The sequence below is a fragment of the Xenopus laevis genome, chromosome 7L (genome assembly GCF_017654675.1).
Source record: "Xenopus laevis strain J_2021 chromosome 7L, Xenopus_laevis_v10.1, whole genome shotgun sequence".
Taxonomy (NCBI): Eukaryota; Metazoa; Chordata; class Amphibia; order Anura; family Pipidae; genus Xenopus; species Xenopus laevis.
This window is the reverse complement of record NC_054383.1, coordinates 107947866-107974542: the sequence shown is the minus strand read 5'-3', so window position 1 is coordinate 107974542 and position 26677 is coordinate 107947866. Positions and strand designations below refer to the sequence as shown.

General features: G+C 37.5%; 1 protein-coding gene across 2 annotated transcripts; it reads left to right on the top strand.

Moving 5' to 3' along the window:
- Positions 1–1542: 1542 nt before the first annotated feature.
- On the top strand, positions 1543–26134 carry LOC108696643. Of its 2 annotated transcripts, none has more exons than XM_018226176.2 (12): positions 1543–1667; positions 15721–15795; positions 16938–17024; positions 17581–17601; positions 19612–19626; positions 21030–21119; positions 21293–21343; positions 22218–22292; positions 23009–23109; positions 23721–23874; positions 24603–24768; positions 25912–26134. In XM_018226176.2, exons 2-12 carry the CDS (start codon positions 15732–15734, stop codon positions 25982–25984), a joined length of 897 nt encoding a protein of 298 aa, XP_018081665.1. In that variant the 5' UTR covers positions 1543–1667; positions 15721–15731; the 3' UTR covers positions 25985–26134. The 2 variants fall into 2 exon arrangements, with proteins under 2 accessions (XP_018081665.1, XP_041425390.1); XM_041569456.1 differs by lacking the exon at positions 1543–1667 and adding an exon at positions 13775–14197.
- Positions 26135–26677: the final 543 nt, after the last annotated feature.

Below are 26677 nucleotides of genomic sequence, written 5' to 3'. Positions count from 1 at the left end.
CACTGGTGCTACAGTCACAGGTAACAATGAGTCTACATTTCTGGGTTCCATGTTATTCTATGGTGGTCAATGAAAGTGAAAGGGGTTGTTCACCTTTACATTAACTTTTAGGGGCTGATTCACTATGGGTCGAATATCGAGGGTTAATTAACCCTCGATATTCGACTAGGAATTGAAATCCTTCGACTTCGAATATCGAAGTCGAAGGATTTAGCGCAGAAAATTTGATCGAACGATCGAAGGATTATTCCTTCAATCGAACGATTAAATCCTTCGAATCGAACGATTCAAAGGATTTTAATCCAACGATCAAAGGAATATCCTTCGATCAAAAAAACTTAGGCAAGCCTATGGGGACCTTCCCCATAGGCTAACATTGACTTTGGTAGCTTTTATCTGCCGAACTAGGGGGTCGAAGTTTTTTTTAAAGAGACAGTACTTCGATGGTCGAAGTAGCCCAAAAAAACCTTCGAAATTCGAAGTTTTTTTACTTTGAATCCTTCACTCGAATTTAGTGAATCAGCCCCTTAGTATGATGTAGAGAGTCATATTCTGAGACAATTTGCAATTGGTGTTCATTTTTTATTATTTGTGGTTTTTGACTTATTTAGCTTTTTATTCAGCAGCTCTCCACTTTGCTATTTCAGCAGTCTGTTGCTCGGGTCCACATGACCCTAGCAACCATGCATTAATTTGATTAAGAGATTGGAATATGAATAGGAGAGGACCTGAATAAAAAGATGAGCAATAAAAAGTAGCAATAACAATACATTTGTATTCTATGGTGATCAATGAAAGATAAAGGGATTGTTCACCTTTACATTAACTTTAAGTATGATGTAGAGAGTGAATTTACATTTTTTATTATTTGTGGTTTTTGACTTGTTTTTTATTCAGCAGCTGTTCAGTTTGCATTTTTTAACTGTCTGGTTGCTAGGGTCCAAATTATCCTAGCAACCATGAGACTGGGATATAAATAGGAGAGGACCTAAATAGAAAGACGAGCCTTACAGAGCATTTGTTTTTCAAGGGAAACTATCACGGATATAAGCTTCATCATAGTGAGATAAGACGTTTTTAAATGTAATCAATTCATCATCATTTATTTATATAGCGCTGTCAAGATACGCAGTGCTTTACTGCAGTTATAGCAAACAGGGAATAAATGGTGGATAACAAACAAGGATTACAGAGTACAATAGAGTTAGAAGGACCTAGAGATTAGAGTTTACAAACTAAAGGTTAGGGTACAATTGAGACACTAGGATTATATATACACTTTGTCATTTTTGATACAGCAATAAAATTCTGACTCTTTTAATAATAATAATAAATAATTTCAAGATACCCTTCACTATCCCTTGTCAGTATCTGCCTCTCTTCATTCTGTCTTCATGCAAGAGTTGGAAGTCTGATATTGAATGACAGTTAAATCCCATATATCTATTAAAATAATCAGAAACCCTGTCTCTCTACATGCAGGATTTGTGCAAAAGTCAGTCATTTTGTTAGATTTTGTACTGGAAACAGTTATCTGAATGAGCTCTTATACATCTGCTAGGAACGGAAGCCCCCCTAAAAGAGATAATGGAACTGACAATGAATATCTGACACCCAACTCCTGCATGAAGACAGAATGAAGAGAAACTGATGCAGAGAGTAGAATGGTAAATATAAACTTGATTATTTCAGAATTTTACAGAATTTCAGAATTATACAGAATTTTTTTTTTGATTGATTTAGAAAGTTTCTTATTTCAGTATGACGCTTGTATTACATTTTCATTTTTGTAATAGTTCCCCTTTAAGATGGGAGTCAGTGGTCCCCCTTTTGAAAGCTGGGAAAAGCCAGAATAAACAAATAATTAAAACTACTATTAAAAATAAATAATGAAGGCCAATTGAAAAGAATTAGCCATTCTATAACATACTAAAAGTTAATATAAAGGTGAACTGCCCCTTTAAAGGATAAGCAAACCTTAAATATAAGTGAATCTAAAATTAATAAGGGCGCTATTCTAAGAAGTTTTCCAATGTACATTCATTTTATTTTTTTTAATTCCAAGATATTAAAGGTTACATGTACTGTTGACATCAATTAATTCTGTTACAACAGCAGCACCTGCTGGTCATTTTCCGACCTGTCTGAACACCAAGTAGTCAAGGAGGTTGTCAGGAGAAAGAAAGAGGCTGCTCCAATGTTTTTCTGGTTAGGAAAGATCTGAGAAACGTTTCGAATTTTTTTCCTAGACAGAAGAACATCAGAGCAGCCTCTTTCTCTTGACAACCTTTTTGACTACCTGGTGGTCAGACTGGTCGAAAAAAATAACCAGCAGGTGGCTCTGTTGTAACAAAATGAATTCATGTTAACAGTACCTGTTTAATATCTTGGAATTTAATATCTTGGAATTTAAAAAAAAAATAATGAATGTACATTGCACAAGTTCTTAGAACAACACTCTCATCAATTTTACATTCACTTATTTTTAAGGTTTACATATCCTTTAAGGTTCCTCCAACCCTCAGTAAGTCCAACTTGACCATGCAATGACTACGATCAGAGTGGCACATACACAAAGGCAGATCTATTTCTGACATAACAGCCCAGCTGCTGCTGACATTAATATGGGAAACCACAAGATGCTTAAAGCTTTGGTTGTCTAAGCCACATTCCTTTTTTTGTTGGGACAGATATATTCCTTATGAAATGAAACTACAAATGGGGAAATTCCGTATTCATTTCTGTGTAATTCATGCTAATGGAAAACACATAGTTTAGCAAGGCAGAAGTCATCCCGTAATATTGTTATAGGTCATATGATGTCACTGATGGTGATCACTAATTATATGGTGAGGAAGCTCTGGAGAGATAAAATAAAACATAAGGTTATTTCCACATTTCTAGAATTTCCTTGGTTAAGATAAAAATAAATAATAATTATCACATGAAAGTGAACATGTACCTGACTACGTGAAATAAAATTCTATAAAAAGCTTTTTATTTATTCTTTTATGCACGTTCACATTAAATTCCCCTAAATCTGGATAAGCAGGTCTTATGCATAGAGTCTTCTGCTAATCAGCCTTAGTACAGGTGTGGGATCATTTACCTGGAAACCCATTATCAAGAAAGCTCAGAGTTACAGGGGCTCATTTATCAACACAGGGCTAATTTGCCCATGGGTAGTTACCTATAGCAACCAATCAGTGATTAGCTTTTTGAAGCCAGCTGCAAGTAGAACAATGAATGCAGCAATTTGATTGGTTCCCATGGGTTACTGCCCATGGGTAAATTTGCCCAGTGTTGATAAATGACCCCCACAGAGAGGCCATCTCCCACAGAAATAATGATTTCCTTTTCTCTGTAATAATATAACAGTACCTTGTACTTGACCCAAACTAAGATATAATTAATATATATAATATAATACAGAATAAACATAATATAACAGGTCTTATACCTGTTCCAAACGACTTTCAACTGATGCCTTGAATTTGCAGCTACAGAATCAAGTACGACTGAAATTGTACATATTTTAATGCATCAGAGCATAGCCACCTAGCATTTGCAATTGTGGGTTCAAAAACATGGAACCTTAAAATGCACATTGCACGCTGCCCTTGCACTCCATTTAGTAAATAAGCCCTTAAATCTTTCCAATCTATAAAGAGGCATCATTTAACTCATAACAAGGCTGCACATATACAGAAACATAGTCACTGTGATAGATATCCTGAGTAATGCAGGCAATAACTTAAAGGGGTTGTTCACCTTTAAATAAACTTTTAGTATGCTGTAGAGAGTGATATTCTGAGAGAAATTGCAATGTGTTTTTATTTTTTATTATTTTTTTAGTTATTTCGCTTTTTATTCAGCAGCTCTACAGTTTGCAATTGAAAAATCTTGTTGCTTGGGTCCAAATTACCCTAGCAACCATGCCTTGATTTGCTTAAGAGATTAGAATATGGATAGGAGAGGGTCTGAATAGAAAGATGAGTAATAACAAGTGGCAATACATTTGTAGCCTTACGGAGTATTTGTTTTTAGATGGGGTCAGTGACCCCCATTTGAAAGCTGGAAAGATTCAGACCTTGAAGTAGAGTTGCCACCTGCCGATTTTGACCCGGGCTGCCCGGGTCAAAACTACCTGCCCGGTTTTCCAGTATTTCCTATAATTGACATGGCGACTGGCCAATCGCCGCATTATTGCCCCGCCCCTGATGTCACAGTCACTGCCACGTCATGGTCCTGCCCCCTGCTGAGATGTCAGGGGCCGAAAGTTGGCAACCCTAAATTGAAGGACAAAAGTTGCTTAGAATTAGTCATTCTATAACATACTAAAAATTAAAAGGTGAACCGTGCTCTCCTCTGCCCGTTGTTTCCTTTATTGTATCCTTTATTTCCAATAAATTTTAGCTATGCACTTGCATTTATAAGTCCTGCAAATGTCCCGGTGCGCATTCCGATGATCCTTAACTTAGAGGTGAACCAGCTTTAATCTAGGGACCCATATGTTTAAGCATGCCCCTATGCCCCTATGACTTTAAATTCCTACACTTCCTTATTTTCCTAGTTGCTGGGCAGATGCCCATGTATCTAGTTGCTAATTTACATATTCCAGTTATTGACCTACTGTCTTATGACCACATTGTTCCACACTGTAGCATTATGTTTGGTTAGGGGTGGATCTTCCTCTTTGGCTTCTGGTTGCTAATCCAGCTGGGTGTTTTGCAGGGAGCCTGGGTTCACCAAGGCCCAGTAAAGCCTTTCTGCCCTTGAGGGACCAGTACCTCTAGGGATAAATCGGAGAGCAGGGACCCCGTGAATATTTCCAGGTAACAGATCCCATACCTGTATCTAAATCTAGTGGATCAATCCAGTAAAACTAGAAAAATATGTCATGGTCTACTAACCCATAGCAATCTATCTGATGATCTCAAACAGGTGACTGGTAAATGCTACCCACTAAGTTGCTACAGATGACTAAACTATCCAGAAGTATATGTGATCTTTTTCTCAGGCTAAAGAGGAAGGAAACCCTCTCACTTTGGCATTTTTAACTATTAGCCCCTGGCACAATACCCCCTTCTCCCTTGCTCAGTATAAAACATATCTGTAACCCTTATTCCTGCAGTCTAAAAGCAGGCTGAGAGATTCCACTTTGTGATATTGCTGTTTGGATATTCTAAGGCTTATAGATTGACACTGTAAATTGCAATGTTGATTATATTGGCATAAATGTGTAACAGTACTGCTTCTATATCACATTTCGGTAAATTCCATTAGAGCTGTGGGAATACGTCAGATGTGTGACTCTGTTTCCTCTTTTATGGGGTAATCTACCTTAAAGTTAGTTTTAGTATGATTTATATAGTAGCACATGAATACAATTTGCATTTAGACTTCACTTTTTATTTGTTGTGGCTTTCAAAATTTTCACGTTTTTTGGGTATGAGATTCTCACCCTTTGAATTTCAACTTTAAACTAGTCGCTATGGATTATTTTCCCTAGCAACCAGCCCATCCTTTTGAAGTCCAGAAGACCACAAGGAAAAGGCCTCAAAATAAAACTATACAGTGTACATTTAAAATAGAATAACAATAAATAGCAGAGCTGAACCTTCACAGTTGATCTGTAGAATAGAATAGGGATGCAGAAAATATAAACATAAATATATCATGACAAATAACAAAATGTGTAAATTGGAATCATAAGTCTAATAGTGTATTTTGAATCATAGCGCTTGGCTATTGCAATACATGATAATGGGAAGGATCTAGAATAGTGATGGGCGAATTTGCACCGTTTCGCTTCGCTGAAAAATTAGCGCAAAATTCACGAAACGGCAAAAAATTTGCGAAACAGCACCAGTCTCATTTTCTACGCCGCCGTCCATTTTTTTTACACCAGCGCACATTCACTGGCGAAAATGTGGCGCACATTCGCTGGCGAATTTTCGCTGCCGTTTTGCGAATTTATTCGACAGTTGCAAATTGCGCAAATCCGCCGCAAATTGGCACCTGTCGAATAAATTTGCCCATCACTAATCTAGAAGCCTATACAGTAAGTGTAGGACGGTTGTTTTAATCATTAAAGATAAGGCGGACATGCTCATAATGTATTTCATGAAAAGAGTTTTAACACGTTCACTCTTAAAACTTGCTCTTTTTTTAAACCAAGCTCTTATGTAACCATTCAAAACTAAGATGATGATAATTATCCATAACGGTATTGAAATAAATGTACATGACAAAGTTGCATAGGGATAGGGTAAAATAAGTTTAAATTCTTTGTTTAATTGACATACCTCCCAACTGTCCCGTTTTTAGAGGGACAGTCTTTTGATAGCTCAAACTGCAGTCCCTCATTTATACTGGAAAGCCTGCTTTTCTCTGCACTGAACAGCCAGAAAAAGAAACAAAGTTTCTAACTTAATTGGCTTTTGGCAGAGAGCCCAGAACAGCTACAGCAGGAGATAAGATACTTTTGTAACAACGTCGAGATAAGGAAATAAGTCATTGTAACAAGATAAGATAACAGGTCCCTTGAGAAAAGTTAGACTTACAGCTTAGGGTAAGGGCACACCTGGAGTTTCGGGGAGATTTATTCGCCCGGCGACTAATCGCCTCTTCTTTGGGGTGACTTATCTCCCGAACTGCTTCCCCATGTCTTCCACCTGATTCAATGAAAAAACACCTGCGGCAATGCACTCACGGCACTTCGATTTCCGAAGTCGTCCGAAGTTTCCTTCGAAGCGCCACACCTTCATTAGCAAAACTGTAATAACTGGAAAAAAAACACAGAAATATGTTCAAACTTTCATAACCTGCAACATTTTGTAAAATGAACATGATAATTAGGGGTGTGGCCACAAAAATGGGCGTAACGCACGACTTTTTTGTCCCTCTTTTTATTTCCAAAATGTTGGGAGGTATGAATTGACTACAGCACCTATTGTGCTTTATAAATCTATATCCCCGCAGATAACATGATAACATGATGGTGTTGGTGGAGCACCAATGCTATAAAGGTTTATTTAAGTCACATTAGTGATTTGTGGGTCGACAAAATGTCTACCCGCAGCTGAGCCTAACCAGCCTTTCCGCATACACTTCTGACCCTTACCCAGGGCACTTCCCTATTTATACACAGTGGCGGAACTACCGGGGGAGCAGGGGGTGCGAGCGGTCCAGGGCCCGCACCCCCTCAGGGCCCCCGGCAGTCCGTTCGCTGCTGAAAATGCCGGCAAATTCGGCCGTACAGAGGGGGGCGGGGCCCGGCTGCGCGTCACGCACCAGGCCCGCCCCCTCTGGGATCGCCACTGCTCGCAACCCAGGAGATGAGTCAGGACAAGAGTGAGGAGAACGTTAATTGGCGGGTTCTTCGAGGCCGCGGTGTGCTCTGCGGTGCGCTGCGTGTGACCTCACTGGTGGCGCACTGATATTGCGTGTGATGTCGCCTCTCAGGTACTGCTAACTACAAAGTTCAGTCAGATCATGCACTCGCTCAGGGGACAGACCGCAGGTAATATCGCAGAACCCGCTGTCACAGCCTATTGTAGCACACACCTGAATATTGACTTTGTTGCCCTAAGAACGACAGGGCATTGGCACCTTTATTTAGTCAGCTTACAGAGTGCAGCTATGTGTTACCAATAGTTGTTCTGCCACTGCTTACAGTCAATTCCAAAGGGTTCAGTTGTCTATCTGTCTGCAGTCGCCTGGCATCTGTTTGTTTATATTTCTCCCTCAGAGTCTGACCAATCAGGGGCTGGCAGCAAGTGTAGTGAGGAGAGAGACAATTTGTCTGGGTGACAAGGGATAGATTATGGGTGGGGTGGCTGTGAAGAGTGGGGGTTGGGAGGGGTGAAAGGTAGGAATTATATTGTAATATGCAGTGGGGGAAAAGGGGGCTGTACATTTAGGGAAAGAGCTACTCTACCAAACTTTATTGGATGCTGTGTGATGGAGAATGTCCTTTCTCAAGATGAGGGTAGAAGCTTGGCAATGCTTTGTGCTTATTTTTCATTATCTTTAGTTTAGACTGAGGTTGGATGCAGTGCAAAGCAGTACATATAATACAGGAGCAATAAAGTACCTATAAAATAGATGGTGAATAAAGTACCCCCTCTTGTAAAATATAAGGATATTATACTGTAAGTTACAGAGGAGATTCATTACCATATAAAAACACGAGGCCAAAGGATACAGGTCATGGAACTCCGAGGTGACTTCAAATATCCTCATATTTTGCAACTGGGGGTACTTTACTTATTATAATACACAATTTCAGTGAGTCATGTGACAGAAAGGACATCAGAACTCACCGTGTATAACTGATGACATCAGAACTCACCGTTTATAAGGATATGATTTACAAGATATTCATGGCTTTTGTTTATTATATTCATATAACACACAAGAGCCATGAGTATCCTATATAATATGTCCATATAAAGATAGCTTACTGATGGTTTCTGTTATAATCAGTGCTTAATGTGGTAATGAGCCAAGGTATGGCCCAAACCCTATTTTTGGAATTCCGGTGAACCCCAACTCTTTCAGGAAGGATTCAGGCAAATCCTGAACCGAATAAGTTCCCCTGAAGCGGGAAGTATTTCGATCACCTTAATCATGCACCCTTAAGTCCCATCATAAGCCACCCCTTATTAGGTTATGTGAGTGTAATTAGAGCAGGAAGCACCTCCTCCTAAAAGGGGCCGCTGAGATGTTGTAAGTAGCGAAAAGCCAGTTTGCTGCAAGTCTGTGATCAGCTCTAATGGTCCTGGCTTGAGTTTGTTTAGGTCAGTAATACTGTGCTCCAGCTAGGGTTGCCACCTGGTCAGGATTTTACTGGCCTGGCTGGTAAAAATGATGGTTGATCCCAATGTTATTAATAGGGAATAAAGATAAATATATAGGAAGGCCAGTGATATGATCCCAATGTTATTAATAGGGAATAAAGATAAATATATAGAAAGGTCAGTGATCCCAATGTTATTTATAGGGAATAAAGATAAATATATAGGAAGGTTAGTGATATGATCCCAATGTTATCAATAGGGAATAAAGATAAATATATAGGAAGGCCAGTGATCCCAATGTTATTAATAGGGAATAAAGATAAATATATAGGAAGGCCAGTGATCCCAATGTTATTAATAGGGAATAAAGATAAATATATAGGAAGGCCAGTGATCCCAATGTTATTAATAGGGAATAAAGATAAATATATAGGAAGGCCAGTGATCCCAATGTTATTAATAGGGAATAAAGATAAATATATGGGAAGGCCAGTGATCCCAATGTTATTAATAGGGAATAAAGATAAATATATAGGAAGGCCAGTGATCCCAATGTTATTAATAGGGAATAAAGATAAATATATAGGAAGGCCAGTGATCCCAATGTTATTAATAGGGAATACAGATAAATATATAGGAAGGCCAGTGATCCCAATGCTATTAATAGGGAATAAAAAGAAATATATAGGAAGGCCAGTGATATGATCCCAATGTTATTAATAGGGAATAAAGATAAATATATAGGAAGGTCAGTGATATGATCCCAATGTTATTAATAGGGAATAAAGATAAATATATAGGAAGGTCAGTGATATGATCCCAATGTTATTAATAGGGAATAAAGATAAATATATAGGAAGGTCAGTGATATGATCCCAATGTTATTAATAGGGAATGAATATAAATATATAGGAAGGTCAGTGATCCCAATGTTATTAATAAGGAATAAAGATAAATATATAGGAAGGTCAGTGATCCCAATGTTATTAATAGGGAATAAAGATAAATATATAGGAAGGCAGGTATTTTTTTCCAGAAAAGGTGGCAACCCTAGCTCCAGCCCAAAGTGTGGAGGTGGGGGGTCGCAGGAGTTAGGGGGCCCAGTTGTAAATTTCTGTACCAGGGCCCTCGGAGGTCTAGTTACGCCACTGTTTATACACCCGCACCACCCTGCTCTGACATCACAGAAGAGGCAAACCCGCCAGTGCAGAAGTTTGCCCAAATGACTTTTTTTTCCCGGTTGTCACCCAGCTGGCATTGCACCAGACTAGTTAGTAAATCAACAGTTAAAGCTGAAGGTACCATTTTATTATAACAAAGAAAAAAGTAAAAACTAATTTCTTATTTTTAAATTTAAATAATTTTAAGAATTATTTCATTAAAATTAAGTATATGGGAGATGGTCTTCCTTGATGAATTCTGGATAATGAATTTCTGGATAACAGATCCCATGCCTGTATCAGTGATGCAAATTCACCCCCGGGGCATTCAAGTTCAGGAATAAGGCATTCAAGTTCAAGGTTGTCATCATCTGTATTACAGATTTGCAGGCAATGTACTTGTCTGAACATTTCTAATGCCTTGCCTTCCCCTCACCTCCCTGATCTGTTCCACTACCCAACCCACCCTTTAAAGGAGTGGTTCACTCCTTTAACTCAAAAACCACAAATAATAAAAAATGAACCACTCTCTACATCATACTAAAAAGTTATCTCAAAGGTAAACAACCCCTTTAAGGCCTCAATCCCCATTCCCACATCTAGATCCCCAACCTGCCCATTTTTTGCCCCCAAACTGCCCTTTCCCCACTCTAATATTGTCTCCACCCTGTTAAAAGGGGAAGCAAAGCAAGCTTTTGTTAAAGCTGACCTGTCACCCAAACATATAAAGCTGTATGATAAAAGTCCTTTGCAAGTTAAACATGAAATCCAGATTCTCCATCCATACCTGTGTAGGGAAGTGTTATTTGCCCTTTCCCTAACTGCATAACCCTGTGACTTTAAATCTGGATCCACCAAAAGCATGGCTGCTGCTTGCACTGCAGTGAGACAGTTTTCAGCCACAGCCTGGCCAATCAGCAAGAAGGATTTGCTTCTGACCTTGTGACCTCTCTGAAAGAAGTTTGGAGCCAAAATGAAAGTGAGGCTTAGGTTAACCAGGAAGAAGAGTAGAGGAAAGCATGGACTAATACACTGAGAGCAGCCTGCAATCTCTCCTTCTCTCTTGTGAGTGTTCCTGCTGATTTATCTGAGTAGGAAGCTAGGGATTTCACCTATAGAACATGTACCCATATAGGGAATCCCATAATTAGAGCACAGGGAGTTAGTTAACCCTTTCCAGTCAGCCATCATAGTGACTGGAACTAGTGCAGCTGCCTGAGCTATTGTTAGGGAAGTAATCCCTGTAGGATAGTTAGGACTTCAGCCCTGTAGTGAGTTGCCAGCGTGTACACCAGATCTGGACTGTGGATTTCCCACCAGCCTCCGTGACAGTGGATCTCGTCAGGAATTCAGGAAGCCTTTCTCTACACCAGCATTTCAAGCTCAGTGTGAATTAAAGCTGCCAGACTGCTTCCCTGTATCTGCTCTGCCTCACAGGATCTCTTTCTTCTTTCATTATCACTGGGAGTTGGTGAGACCTTCACTTTACACACCCCGGGTGCATCAATCTAGTGTTGCAACACATACCTCTTCTATTACTACTTTGGTATATACTCTCAGACCCCTAGGGGCAAATTCACTAAGCGCCGAACGCTAGCGTTAATTCGCTAGCGTTTGGCATTTTCGTTACTGCGCAAATTCACTAACGAACGCTGGCGTCGTTTTGCTAGTGTTACTTCGCACTCTTACGCCTGGCGAATTTTCGCTAGCGACGTAACAACGCAAATTCACTAACGCCCGCAGTGTACTGAACGCTACCTTTTACGCTAGACTTCCTTCGCCACCTCAGACCAGGCGAAGCGCAATAGAGTAGATAGGGATTGCTTCAAAAAAAGTCAAAATTTTTTCTAAGTCCCAAAAAACGCTGGCGTGTTTTCTACATTATGGGTGATAGCCTGAAAAAGATCGAAAAATTTTTGGGGCTCCCCTCCTTCCCCCCCAGTCAATAAAGGATTTCTTCTTTGACCTTGCAGCTAAAAGTGTTAGTATTTTTGCTGTTCATCTTCCTGTTCAGTGAACTTCAGTCAGGCCCGGACTGGCAATCTGTTGGTTCTGGCAAATGCCAGAGGGGCTGCTATAAGGTCCCATAGACAGTCAGTATTTAGTGGGCTGGTGGGGGCTGATTGGGCCTCTGTGTACCTGAAATGCCAGGGCCTATTTTAATTCTCAGTCCGGACCTGCCTTCAGTAGAATGCTATTTAAAAGGGTTAATCTACCTTAAAATTTACTTTTGGTTATGTTGTAGACATTTAGAGGGTTATTTACTAAACTCTGAATGCCAAAAAGAAACGCGTTTTTTTTTTGTATAAAATCCGAACTTGTAACATTCAGTTTTTTTCACAAATTTTTCGGGGTTTTTTTACCCGCAAACAAAATTTTCAGAAAGTGTATTAATATATAGGGAGAAAAAACCCGTGCAGATTTGGTCTGAGTTTTTTTCAGAAAATATTGAGATAAATTCGGACTTTGATAAATGGGCCTCCTATTTAACGCACACTTTATAAATATCCCCAAATGAGCATTCTCGAATTGGAATTTTTTTGGAATTACAGGTACCTGTTATCCTGAATGCTTGGGTCTAAGGGATATTTCCATAATTTGGATCTCCATAAAAGGCAGATTTATCAAGGGTCGAATTGAAAATCCAAATTCTAAAATAAAAATTTCAAGTTTATTTTAGCGTCATTCGACTAGGGAATAGTCCAAATTCGATTTGAGTTTAAAAAAAATTCAAATTTCGAATTTCAAAATTTATCATGTACTGTCCCTTTAAGAATTCAAATTCAACTATTTGTCATCTAAAACCTGCTGAATTTGTGTTTTAGCCTATGGGGGACCACCTACAATCAATTTGGAGTTGTTTGGTCGACTTTTGAAATTCAGTTGAAATTCGATTAGAGTTTGCAGGTGGATCCTATTCACCCGAATTTAAAAAATTTGCTTTAATTTCAATTGGTCGGTTTTTTTTCTTCAAATTTTGAGTTTATGGGAGTTTTTATAAACTCTAAATTCAAACCCTTGATAAATATGCCCCTAAATAATTATTTAAACATTAATTAAAGCCAATAGGATGGTTTTGCCTACAATAAAGATTACTTTTTTTAGTTTGGATTAAACATAAGGTACTGCTTGAATATTTATTTATATAAATTATTTGATTAATGGAGTCTATGGGAGATGGCCTTCCCGTAATTCGGAGCTTTCTGGATAACGGGTATCCTGATAACAGATCCTATTCCTATGTTTTTTGAAATAGGACTGGGATACTAAACCTGGAATAGGGCCCTCATACGGTTTGTTACCCCTTCTCATTTATCAAAGCCTATTTGGCTTTTTTTTCAGCTATGCCTTATCTCAGAATTGACTTGACAGTTATAAACAGTCAAAATAAGTTGTTTTTTTTATGGGGAGATAGACTCTAACAACATCATTTAGTTTTCATTGAAAACAAGGACTGTTTAAAAAACAAAAAAAGTAGCAGGTTAGGCAATGTAGCAGATTGGTCATTTTGTAGTATTTTATTTGTATTTTACTAATGTTTCTTTTTATTTTACCAATAGTTTTTATTTCCATATTAAATCCTGATTCACTTTTGTCCCGTCAAGGCTTGCAGACAAGTTAATCGCAGTCATTATGACATCATTATTTTTTTTTTTTCACAGTCATTATGACATCATAATCAGATGTGCATATAGCTACATATGAAAACATGGCTTCAGGAATAGTTCACATTGCTCCACTGCTGAAAATAAATAAATAATGCTGTTTAAGAAGAAAAACATCCTTCCATAAGGAAATCATTTAACATTCAAACATTTAACAAGCTAACTTCCACTTGAACTATCCATAGCAGGTATAAAGCAGTGCCGGCTATATCGCCATGACAACCAAACAATGGCATTATGACATCACAGTGTCGCCTGTTGATTGTGTGCAACTTGATTTCAGCTGAACATTTTGCTGGAAGCTTCGACGGAAGAACAAGCAAAATATCTTTCTACTACTTAACAATGAATATTTTAATTTTACTAATATTATTTTTCAATCAAATAACACCTACTGTAACCCTTTTATCGTGTCTAAAATGTAGCAAGGATTCTGAGCAGGCTACAGAGAATTTTTTTAAATATTTGGAAACAGAGAACTGGTACTCCAGGAGAGAATATGAGACACTGATAACATTTTTTACTAATGAGCAAAAGGATATGGCGAAACATGATACAAGGAAACTAGGTAATTATTAGCAGTGTAAGAATTCAGTAACTAGTACCGTTTTAGGGTATGGTTATTTTTTAATATAAGGCTATAGTTATATAATTATTATGGACAGTGGTGTAACTACCGGCAACCAGGCCTCCCACAAAAAAAAATCTTCAGGGGGGCTTGGCTGTGTGTAAGCGGGATGAGTGATAAAGTGAGGGGGACTACAATGGAGGATATGCTGTATTGTAATTATGCTGTTGATTATTGATATACTTTGGGGCAGATTTATCAAAGGTCCAGGGGAATTTTTGAATGAAAAAAATTCAAATTTCGAGTTATTTAAGTGTGCCTTGACAAGGGAATAGTCCAAATTCGATTCGAATTTGCAAAAAATTAAAAAATTCGAATTTCGAAATGTATCATGCTTTGTCTCTAAAAATTCAAATTTGACCATTCGCCATCTAAAACCTGCCGAATGGCTGTTTTAGCCTATGGGGGACCTCCTAGAACCCCTTTGAAGCCAATTGGTGGACTTTGAAAAATCGAACTTCAAATCGAATTCAATCGAATACGCCATTAATTCGATTCGTACGATTCGAAATCGGCCGAATACAGACCTATTCGGCCAAAAAAAAACTTCGACTTAATTTCGGTTGGTCTTTTTGAATTCGAAATTCGACCCTTGATAAATATGCCCCTTTATATTATTTTCTTTTTTATATTACAAATATTAATTAAGTAAGTCAACTGATCCCATGGCATTCCTTTCAAAATGTGTAAGACCCCAAAAAAATACGAGAGCATTTCGGCATTGTGTAATTTATTTGAATCTCTAAAGTACATGTGTATATAGAATATATATTGAATAAAGTACCCCCTCTTGTAAAATATAAGGATATTATAAGTTACCGAGGAGTTTCATGACCATATAAAAACACAAAGCCGAGTGTTTTTATACAGGTCATGGAACTCCGAGGTAACTTCTAATATCCTCATATTTTGCAACTGGGGTACTTTATTTATTATAATACACAAATTTCAGTAAGTCATGTAACAGAAATGACATCAGAACTCACCGTTTATAAGTGATGACATCAGAACTCACCGTTTATAAGGATATCATTTACAGGATATTCATGGTTTTTGTGTATTATATAGAGCTACATATGAACATAAGAGCTTATAGATGAACAGAAGTACAATTGGCAATAGCAACCTATCAGCCATGAACACTGAACTATCTGCCACAAATTAAAAAAATAAATAAGAGCAAACAGCTGAATGGTTGCTATGTGTAACTAGCCCCTATGCTGTTAGTAATAATTAAGCTATTATTATTATTATTATTATGTATTTAGTGCCGACATATTTTGTAGCACTGAACTATTAGGCATCATTTCCATGCCTTACAAGAGAGAACATTTATTCTGGTGAAAAGGAGAAAGTTTTATTGACCATTGATTTATTTTGAACCTTGATTTTAAATAAAATAAATTCAGACTCCAAAAAAAAATGAAAGCTGATATTTTAATAACCATTTATTTCTATTACAGATTATTTCGGAATGTCTGACTTGGCTGAGACGTACGGAAATATACTGAAATCCATGGAGGCCTCAAGATTAAACGGTAAAATAAGCCGTATTGGGATTGACCTGAACAAGTAGGAGAAATAGTGGGTTACATTCACGTGCTCTTATGGACAAATAGAAGACTATATACTATGGGGCATATTTATCAAGAGTCGAATTTCGAATTGAAAAAACTTCGAAATTTGAATTCAAAAAGACCAACCGAAATTAAGTTGAAGTTGCTTTGTAACTAGAGGAGGGCGGGCCCTGGTGCGTGACGCGCAGCCGGGGCCCCCACCCCCCTCCATACGCGTATTTTCGGCCCGCATTTCAGTGGCGCGGGCTGCAGGGGGCCCTGAGGAGGTGCGGGCCCTGGCCCTCTCGCACCCCCTGCTCCCCCGGTAGTTCCGCCACTGATATCGCATTCAATCGAATTTGATTCAAAGTTTTTCCCAAAAAAAACTTTTTCAAAGTCCACCAATTGACTCTAAATAGGTTCTAGGAGGTCCCCCATAGGCTAAAACAGCAATTTAGCAGGTTTTAGATGGTGAATGGTCGAAGTCTAATTTTTAAAGAGACAGTACATGATACATTTCGATATGCGAATTTTCGGGTTTTTTTCTAATTCGAATCGAAATTGGACTATTCCCTAGTCGAAGTACACAAAAAAATAGCTTAAAATCCAAATTTTTTAAATTTGAAAATTCACCTCTACCTTTGATAAATCTGCCCCTTAATTTATAATTGTACGTATTAGATGGGCACAAAAAATAGCTCAAAATTCGAATTTTCTAGCCCTATATATTTATATATATATTATAGTGAATATTAGGGATGCAACGAATCCAGGATTCGGTATTTGGCCAAAATTCAGCCATTTTCAGCAGGATTCAGATTGAGCCAAATCTCTGGCCTAACCAAATCCTTTAAATCATGTGACTTTTTTTTCACAAAACAAGGAAGTAAAAAAAAATTTAGTTGCATGCACACCTTTCTTTTCCCCTCCCCCTCACTGATTTGCATTTGCAAATTAGGGTTTGGGATTCAGCCGAATCTTTCACAAAGGATTCAGGGATTCGGCCGAATCCAAAATAGTGGATTCAGTGCATTCCGAGTAAATATACTACACATAGGGTTGCCACCTTTTCTGGAAAAAAATACCGGCCCTCCTATATATTTATCTTTTTTTTGTATTTATAGGCAAAGATCTTCTCGGCTTCATGGAAATAAAGTTGCAAGAACTAAAAGTGAAGGTTGACAACATCTTTAACAGCTATGAAAATGAACGTAAGTTGTGTAGCTATATATAAATATGTATATTACACAATTACATCCTTATAAATAGTGCTTAGTGATGTAATCAGTTATAATAGTGATGTCATTTGTGTCTATACTAGATCATGAATAGTGATGATCGAATTTTTTTCGACAGCCATGGATTTGTTGCGAAATTCTGCATTTCGCCATCTGTGGGAAAATTTGTGACCAAGACAAAAATGTCGCTGAGGCAAAAAAAATCGCAATAAAAAAAACCCATTGACTTTAATGCATTTGGTCACGCACAAAAAAAATTGTCGCTTATTGACAATTTTTTTTAGCAATTTCACGGATTTTTCAGAGAAACGAGACAAATTCGATCATTACCAATCGAGTACCACAGTCACTTATATCACAATATCCCTATATTATACTATGGGGGCACATTATTCTCTATATAAAAACTGTACATAAATATCTTTTATTATTAATATTGAAGAGTTTTTTTGAAAGTACCAATTTAAAGGTCTTTGTGATCCCCTTGAAACAGGCAATTCTAAATATTTTTCTTTGTCTTCCTTTTTAGGTGTATGTCCAAATCTGAAAAGTAAGTTGGCTTAATCATTATTACTATTCTTGTACATAGTATATTATATTTTGTGCTTTTAGGGGCAGATTTATCAAAGGTCGAGGGGAATTTTTGAATTAAAAAAATTCTAATTTTGAGCTATTTTTTGTGTACTTCAACTAGGGAATAGTCCAAATTGAATTTGAATTTGAAAAAAAATTAAAGAATTCGAATATCGAATTTCGACCATTCGCCATCTAAAATCTGCCAAATTGCTGTTTTAGCTTATGGGGGACCTCCAAGAACCTATTTGGAGTCAATTGGGGGACTTTGAATAATCAAAGTTTTTTTTGGGAACTCAAATTTGATCGAATGTGCTATTACTTTAATTCGTACAATTTGAATTCGGCCGAATACGGACCTATTTGATTGAAAACGGACCTATTCAGCCAAAAAAAAACTTCAACTTAATTCCGGTTGGTCTTTTTGAATTAGAATTTCGAAGTTTTTCGAATTCGAAATTTGACCCTTGATAAATATGCCCTTTGATGTTCTGTTCTAGGCTTTGTGTTAGCTTTATTAATGTACACACATCCACCAAAAGAGATTTTATTTTAATTTAGTTCAATTACCAATCCCTACTACTGGGATGGTATTGATCCATATGACTACTGTATGTTGTACATGTCTGTAGATATTAAAGGGATACTGTCATGGGAAAACATGTTTTTTCAAAACGCATCAGTTAATAGTGCTACTCCAGCAGAATTCTGCACTGAAATCCATTTCTCAAAAGAGCAAACAGATTTTTTTTATATTCAATATTGAAATCTGACATGGGGCTTGACATATTGTCAATTTCCCAGCTGCCCCAAGTCATATGACTTGTGCTCTGATAAACTTCAATCACTCTTTACTGCTGTACTGCAAGTTGGAGTGATATCACCAGCTCCCTTTTCCCCCCCAGCAGCCAAACAAAAGAACAATGGGAAGGTAACCAGATAACAGCTCCCTAACACAAGATAACAACTGCCTGGTAGATCTAAGAACAACACTCAATAGTAAAAACCCATGTCCCACTGAGACACATTCAGTTACATTGAGAAGGAGAAACAGCAGCCTGCCAGAAAGCATTTCTCTCCTAAAGTGCAGGCACAAGTCACATGACTGGGGGCAGCTGGGAAATTGACAAAATGTCTAGCCCCATGTCAGATTTCAAAATTGAATATTAAAAAATCTGTTTGCTCTTTTGAGAAATGGATTTCAGTACAGAATTCTGCTGCAGTAGCACTATTAACTGATGTGTTTTGAAAAAAAACATGTTTTCCGATGACAGGATCCCTTTAAGAGTAATGGATAGCACACCCGATTGAAAAATTAAATACATTTATTACAAAAAAGAAGAAAAAATAATATACAGAAAAAAAAACATAAGGAGGTGAGCCCAACGCGTTTCGACCTTAAGGGTCTTCTTCAGTTGCACAAAATAAACAAAAAATCAAAAAGGCAGGTGCCCCTGAGGAAGACCCTTAAGGTCGAAACGCGTACTCTTAATACTTGCAATTCTGTCTGGAGACCCTTATGGGGAGTCACCTATGGATTAGCACCCTGTAGTTTAATTGAAGGGTGTGCGCCTTCTCTCTCTATTCCGTACTTGTCTGTAGAGGCTGTAACCAATTCTATCCCATTATCTACATTTGAAAAGACGGTGCTATCACTGGGAGTGAAATTGTCACAGACATATTATATTTTTAATACAAAGCGGTTTATATTTCACACCAGCAAGTCGCAGTAGAAGATGAGATCTTTGCCCACAATATTCTTTTAAACCCCTTAGCTACAAATAAATGGGGATCCCAAGATAACTGAAACTTTATGATAAATCGCTTTCCCCTAAAAGATGAGCCTCGCACCCTCTCACCAAACACCTATTCATATAAGCAGCGAGTGTCACATACTACAATGTTTATGATTTAGTTGCCTTTAAATGTGGAAATTGTTATAACTGTATGTACTAACACTTGTCTTTGTCTTCTTTTCTCTTTATAGATGGATCAAACTGTGGTAAGTAAAACAGAATTATATATGGGCATTATATACATTTTATGGGTTGCTGATAGCTTGATCATTTTTAGTTTCTAACTGAAACTAGTGTAATTTTAAAAAAAAAATATGCTGAGCTCTTTGTCCTGCCTGGTATGTATTGCGCCATCACCAGGACATGTGGCGCAAGTCAGATATATATAGTAGGAGCGAATAGTCCTGGTTTTCTTTTCTGAATTCCTAGTAGAGAAAATGAATCTGACATATCTAAATAGCTTTCTATGTTTATATGGAGTAGTCCTTGACCCATATTAAACATGAAGATTTTTTATTAAAAAACCCTTGAATTTGACCCTTGAAGTAAAATCCGTCTAATTCGATTATCGAATTCGAAGGATTTTAGCGCAAAAGCTTGGATCGAATAAAAATCGTTCGATCAAATGATATCGTTGGAATCGAACAATTCGAACGATTTTAATAGATCGATCGAAAGATTTTTATTCGACCCAAAAAAACGTAGAAAAGTGCTGGGGAAGGTCCCCATAGGCTAACATTGGGGGGGCAGATTTACATAGGGTCGAATATAGAGGGTTAATTAACCCTCGATATTCGACTGCTGAATGTAAATCCTTCGAATATCGAAGTCGAAGGATTTACCGCAAATAGTTCGATCGAAAGATCGAACGAGAAATCATTCGATCGAACGATTAAATCCTTCGAATCGTTCGATTCGAAGGATTTTTATCCATCGATCGAACAATTTTTCTTCGACCAAAAAATTGCTAGGAAGCCTATGGGGACCTTCCCCATAGGCTAACATTGCACCTCGGTAGGTTTTAGGTGGCGAAGTAGGGGGTCGAAGTTTTTTTTAAAGAGACAGTACTTCGATTATCGAATGGTCGAATATTCGAACGATTTTTAGTTCGAAACGTTCGATTCAAAGTCAACGGTCGAAGTAGCCAATTCGATGGTCGAAGTAGCCAAAAAAAAAAATTCGAAATTCAAAGTTTTTTTAATTCTATTCCTTCACTCGAGCTAAGTAAATGGGCCCCTGGACTTCGGTAGGTTTAAAGTGGCGAAGTATGAAGTCAATGTTATTTTTAAAGAGACTGTACTTTTATTATCGGATGGTCGAATGATTTTTACTTCGAATCGTTCGAATCACTCGATTCGTTCGAATTCGATCAAATTTGACCAATTCGATGGTCGAACTACCCAAAAAATTACTTAGAAATTCGAATATTTTTTAATCGAATTATTCACTCGAGCTTAGTAAATCTGCCCCGAACTGTGCGTGTTTTCTCACAGTCATCTAAAATAAGCCTATAATATGAACCTCCAATTTTTTAACTATAATAGTTGTGTTAGTGAAATCTGATTTGCATTATTCATATGATTTTTTATTTTTTTTTTGCTGCTGCAAGGTGTTCTGGAGCAAAAAGTTATCGACTGTAGCACGTGCAATCACCAGACTTTACTCTGTGTTGGAGGCACAAATGAAAATAAGTGTGATGGTAAGTTTTTATTGTATCATGTTGCTTTCCTAAAATAGCCCTCAATTTACAAGCAAAGATAATACAATCACAACTAATTACATTGTAGCCACTGTTTTCTGCCTCTATTACAAGAGTCATTGGGAAAGCTCCGTTTTTTGACCACTAATGAAATGTTCTCTGTTCTCTTTTAGAAATGGTAGCCAAATGTCCCATGTGTGTGTGCATCGATGGATCATGCTTTCGTAAGTCATCAACAGTACTCCTAATTGATAAATTGCCGGTAAAGTGATACTGACACTACAAAACTACTTTTTTAAAACATGAATGTACATTAAGGGGGTTATTTACTAAACTCCGAATGCAAAAATCACGAAAAATTTGTGATTTTATTTTTATAAAATCTTTCGGAATTTATTAAACTCAGAGGATGGAAAAGTCCAAATCTGAAAATCCAGCATCTCAGACCTGTCGAGGTTGCATATAAGTCAATGGGAGAATTCCCAATGATTTTTTGATGTACGCTGGGTTTCATGCAATACCTCGAAGTTTTTGGAGTTTTCGGGTGAAAATTCCAAAAAACTCTTGACAAAAACCCAAAAAATAGTGAAAATCGGATGAAAAAATCATGAAAATCTGATTTTTTTTCCCGCAAAGCAAATTTTCGGGAAAATGTAATAATAAATAAGCGTAAAAAAAACGGGCGGATTCGATCGAAGCTTTTAGCAGAAAATATTGATTCATGGTATGACTTTTTTTGTTTTTTAAAATACTTTAAATCGAATTCGATCTTACTTCGATTCGAACGATCAAATACAGCCTATTTACCCGCAAAAAAAAAAAACTTTGATTTTTTAATACATTTCATTGGTCTTTTTTTATTTGAATTTCAAAGTTATGGGAGTTCAAAAAAAAAACTCCCATTACTTTGAAATTCGACCCTTGATAAATCTGCCCCTTATTGTTGTGTTAAAAATATAGACTTGATAATGCAAAGCAATCTTAATCCTGTCCTGTTTATATTATGGGTATAGCCTACATTTAAACCAGTAACACCGTAATGTGCCAGTGCCTCCATCAAGAAATAAAATACTAATATCAATATCAATGTCTCTGCAGATAAGAAAACAAAGAAAAAATGCAATGCCTGCCCTGGATACTTTAACTGCCTGAATGAAGTTTTAAAATGTTCGAGTAAGTAATCTAGTTTTTTTTTTTTTTTTTTTTTTTAAACCAAATAACCCAGTAAATCCCAAGAAAAGAAAGGCCAATATAATTTCTTTCCTTTCAACTGAAGCAAAGTAGGGTTTATTTTACCAGATAATATGCCAAGGAGAGAAGGTAAAAATTAATGCTAAGCTGATTTAACTTTAAGGGGCCGATTCACAAAGGGTCGAATATCGAGGGTTAATTAACCCTCGATATTCGACTGGGAATTAAAATCCTTCGACTTCGAATATCAAAGTCGAAGGATTTTAAAGCAAATAGTGCGATCGAACGATCGAAGGATTATTCCTTCGATCGAACGATAAAATCTTTCGAATCGAACGATTCGAAGGATTTTAATCCAACGATCGAAAGAATATCTTTCGATCAAAAAAACTTAGGAAAGCCTATGGGGACCATCCCCATAGGCTAACATTGACTTCGGTAGCTTTTAGATGGCGAACTAGGGGGTCGAAGTTTTCTCTTAAAGAGACAGTACTTCGACTATCGAATGGTCGAATAGTCGAACGATTTTTAGTTCGAATAGTTCGATTCGAAGTCGTAGTCGAAGGTCGTAGTAGCCCATTCGATGGTCGAAGTAGCCCAAAAAACACTTCGAAATTCGAAGTTTTTTTACTTCGAATGCTTCACTCGAAATTAGTGAATCGGCCCCTTAGTAACTGTTTGCTCTTGTGATTTTCCAGCCCACCAAATAGAAATTCATGAAGGTGAAGACCTAGCTTTTGAATGCAACTTCAAGTTCCTTGGCAACATAGAGGAAGAAATCGAATACGTTTATGATAAGGTATCGTGGCATTTTGTCTTTTGGGAAAATATAATGATTATAATGTGGACATTTGTATAATATAGTTTTAGATGGAAAATACATGTATTATTCTACATAATAGAGGGTCCTTCAATATATTCGAAAGATAATGGACACTGGGAGGCCCTTTTATCACCGGTCGAATTTCAAATTCATGTTAATTTTTTTATTTAATTCGAATATACTCACAATTCAACTGGGAGGTCCTATAAGAAAAATTTGAATGTTTAATATTCGATCGAATGGTTCCCACCCGAAAATTCGAATCATATTTGATTCGTACGAATTGAGTTTTTCTCCGAAAAAACCCTCGAATGTCAGGAAGGCTATTAATATTAGCAAATGGTTCAATGGACCTCTGCCATTGACTTGCACATGAATTTAGCAGGTTTTAGGCGATGAATATTCAAATAGGACTGTTTCCATGGTCGAGGTGTGATAAATCTCACATTGAAATTTACATTCGAATATGGGGATTAAAAATAGAATGTGTAAATTTTGACACAATTTACTTATTGACCCTTGATAAATCTGCCCCTGAATTATTAACCCGTATATTAATGTCTCATTTTATATTTTTTACTTTTAAGAGACACAATTTTCAAATTCATCCACTGAAAACTGGCAGCAAATCTAACTATGCCAAACCGTTTGCTACAAGTCAAGACTCGGGACATTATACTTGCACTGCAAGGTCAAAAGAATCCAAGTTTCCCTTTGCCAGAGAGGACTTTATTGTAAAAGGTATGTACTGTATAATGTATTTATTAGGAAAGTATCTTTGCTCCTTCTACATGAATTATTTGTTTGAGTTAATATAGCTTCTCTTTTTTAACTGTGTGCAAATCTGCAGTTCTCAATTTTAGGGTTGGGGCAGATTCGGGGAACTGCCTTCCGCCTACTTGAATGAAGAATCGCCTGCGCTAATGCACTCGCAGCGCTTCGATTTCCGAAGTTGCCTCACGAGGAAACTTCGGGCAATTTCAGAAATCGAAGCTCCGCGAGTGCATTAGCGCAAGCGATTCTTCATTCAAGCAGACAGAAGGCAGTTCGGGGAGATTGTCGCCACGCCGAAGAGGCGATCAGTAGCAAGGCGACTAAATCTCCCCGAATCTGCCCATCTTCCCCAAACCTTAGCATGAGGTAGCTTTTCTATACAAATATAACTTGCAATAAATATTTGGGATGCACCGAATCCACTATTTTAGTGGAAAGTGTGAAAGATTTGGCCAAACACCGAACTGAATCCGGACCCTAATTTGCATATGTAAATTATAGGGGAAAGGGGGAAAGAGACATTTTTGGGAATCAGATTCAGTTCAGATTCGGCCAAATCCAACTGAAGAAGGCTGAATCTTGGCCGAATCCCGAACCAAATCCTTAATTCAGTGCATCCCTAATAAATATCCCTCTTTTTCATTTGTGTGTATATTAACTATTATCTAACCACTACTCTGTGCTTGCTCGTGTAGTGAAATCTGAATCCGGATCAAGATCTATGGATGTGCCTGACCCTGCCTTTGCTCCCAAGGTAGCAAATGGTGGTATCAATGAAGAGGACAAGGAGGATCCATTTGAATTTACAATAATGATTGTTGCTATGGCTGCCACTGTAATAGTCATAAGCATATTTGCAATGTAAGTGTGTGTTTTAAGGAACATCTAAAAGTAAGAGTTTTCTACTAGTAACTCTACAATGTGGGTGATGTGTAGAACACTGTACATGTAGAACATTTGGCCTAGTCACAAGACCATAAAGGAATGATTGATAATCAATGTAAACTTGTCATCCATGTAGTACAATAGAAAAACATGTCTATTATATACAGGGCTGCCATCAGAAATCGCAGGGCCCCATGTGAAAAAAATTCCTGGGCCCCCTGGGACTCGCCCACCACAAGCCCCACCTACAGGTCTGCCCTCCCCACCCCACAGGTCCACCCCCCACCATACACTAAAAAAAAAAAAACATTGGTGGCTATGGTTCCCACATGTTAATAAAAAAATATTGATGGTCAGGGCCCCCCCAGAAGTTTAAAAAAAATGTGGTGCCCAAGGCCCCACACAACGGGGACCACAAAGGGTTACCTTTAGGGGGGCCCTGCCATGTTACACTTACTTCATTAGTGTGTCAGTGAGCTGCCAACTACAGAAGGGAGGAGGGGAGCACAGGTGGCTGTATCTTCTTCCAGTGACAGCATTTTCTTCCCTTATTGGTCATAGAATTTCAAGTCCTGGAAAAGCTGCATGGTGATTGGATGAGCTGGAGGAGAAGTTCAAACCTCAGTTATCCAATCCCTGAGCAGCTCAACTGGGACTTAAACTCAGTGACCAATAAGGGGAAGTAATGGGCAGAAGATACCTCTCCTTGTGCTCCCGCCCTGCCTTCCCGAAGTCAGCAGCTCTCAGAAAGCAGGGGGGCCCGGCTAATCAAGAAAGTGTGGCGTGGCCGGGCCCCCCTTACCCTCGGGGCCCCCTACAACTCTCCCCCCTGTCCCCCTTGATGGCTGCCCTGATTATATAAGCCCAATTCAGCAAAAAATTACCACTAGCATTGAAACAGGCAAAGGGCCAAGAGGCAAACTATTCAGCTCCAGAAACAGTCACCCTTATAATATAGCATGGATGAAACATTCTATATAACAGTATTGATAAGGATTATTTTATTCATATTTATTACTTATAATATAACTTATTCCTGGAAATGGCAGAAAATGCAGTACTAATGATGTAAAAATCAGTCAAATAGATCTGACAAGAAACCTTTTTTTTCTCTTTCAGAATATTAATTGTATATATTAAAGTAAAACGTGCGCCTAATAACACAGAAGAAAATGAATTTGGAAATGTTTAGGATCCTTACTGACAGTGAAAACAAGGCAGAAGATATTTCTTCAAAAAAATTATTTTTATTTAAATATATAATTGAATGTGTGGTCCAGATTTTATTCTTAAATTTCATGATATATACATATTATATATTAATAAAGACCTTTATAATTTTCCTTTTTTGTCTGACTTATTTATTAGTTGTTGATGGAAATTTTAAAAATAGATAACCGCTCTTATGGAGCCTGTAATTTAATACTACTCAAGAAATAAGTCTAAGGGGGTTATTTATGAAAAAAAAAAATAATTATACCTCGAATGAACTCTCAAATCAATTGGTTTCTTATTTAAAGGGGAACGATCGCGAAAATCAAATTGTGCCACTGGATAGATAGGATGAAAATAATCATTTTGTAAAATATATTTGTTTAACAAAAATGCTTACTCTTTAAATAAAAAGAATAATATGACAGACTATTAGGAGCCTTTCTCTGAGAGCCAGGTCAAGCAATTGTTGAGTGGGAGTGGCAACTCTAGTTCTTGCAACCCAGCATTTTAGGCTGTTTCACTTTAGGGTCATTTCCTGGAGGGGGCTGTCAGTTTACCCAGGAAAATGTTTTTCTTAGAACAACCAAAGCTTTCAAAATATGCTAGAATTTTGGTGCGTAGAGAAATGAAAAAACAATAGTTTCCCATATTATAAACATATATATCAGAA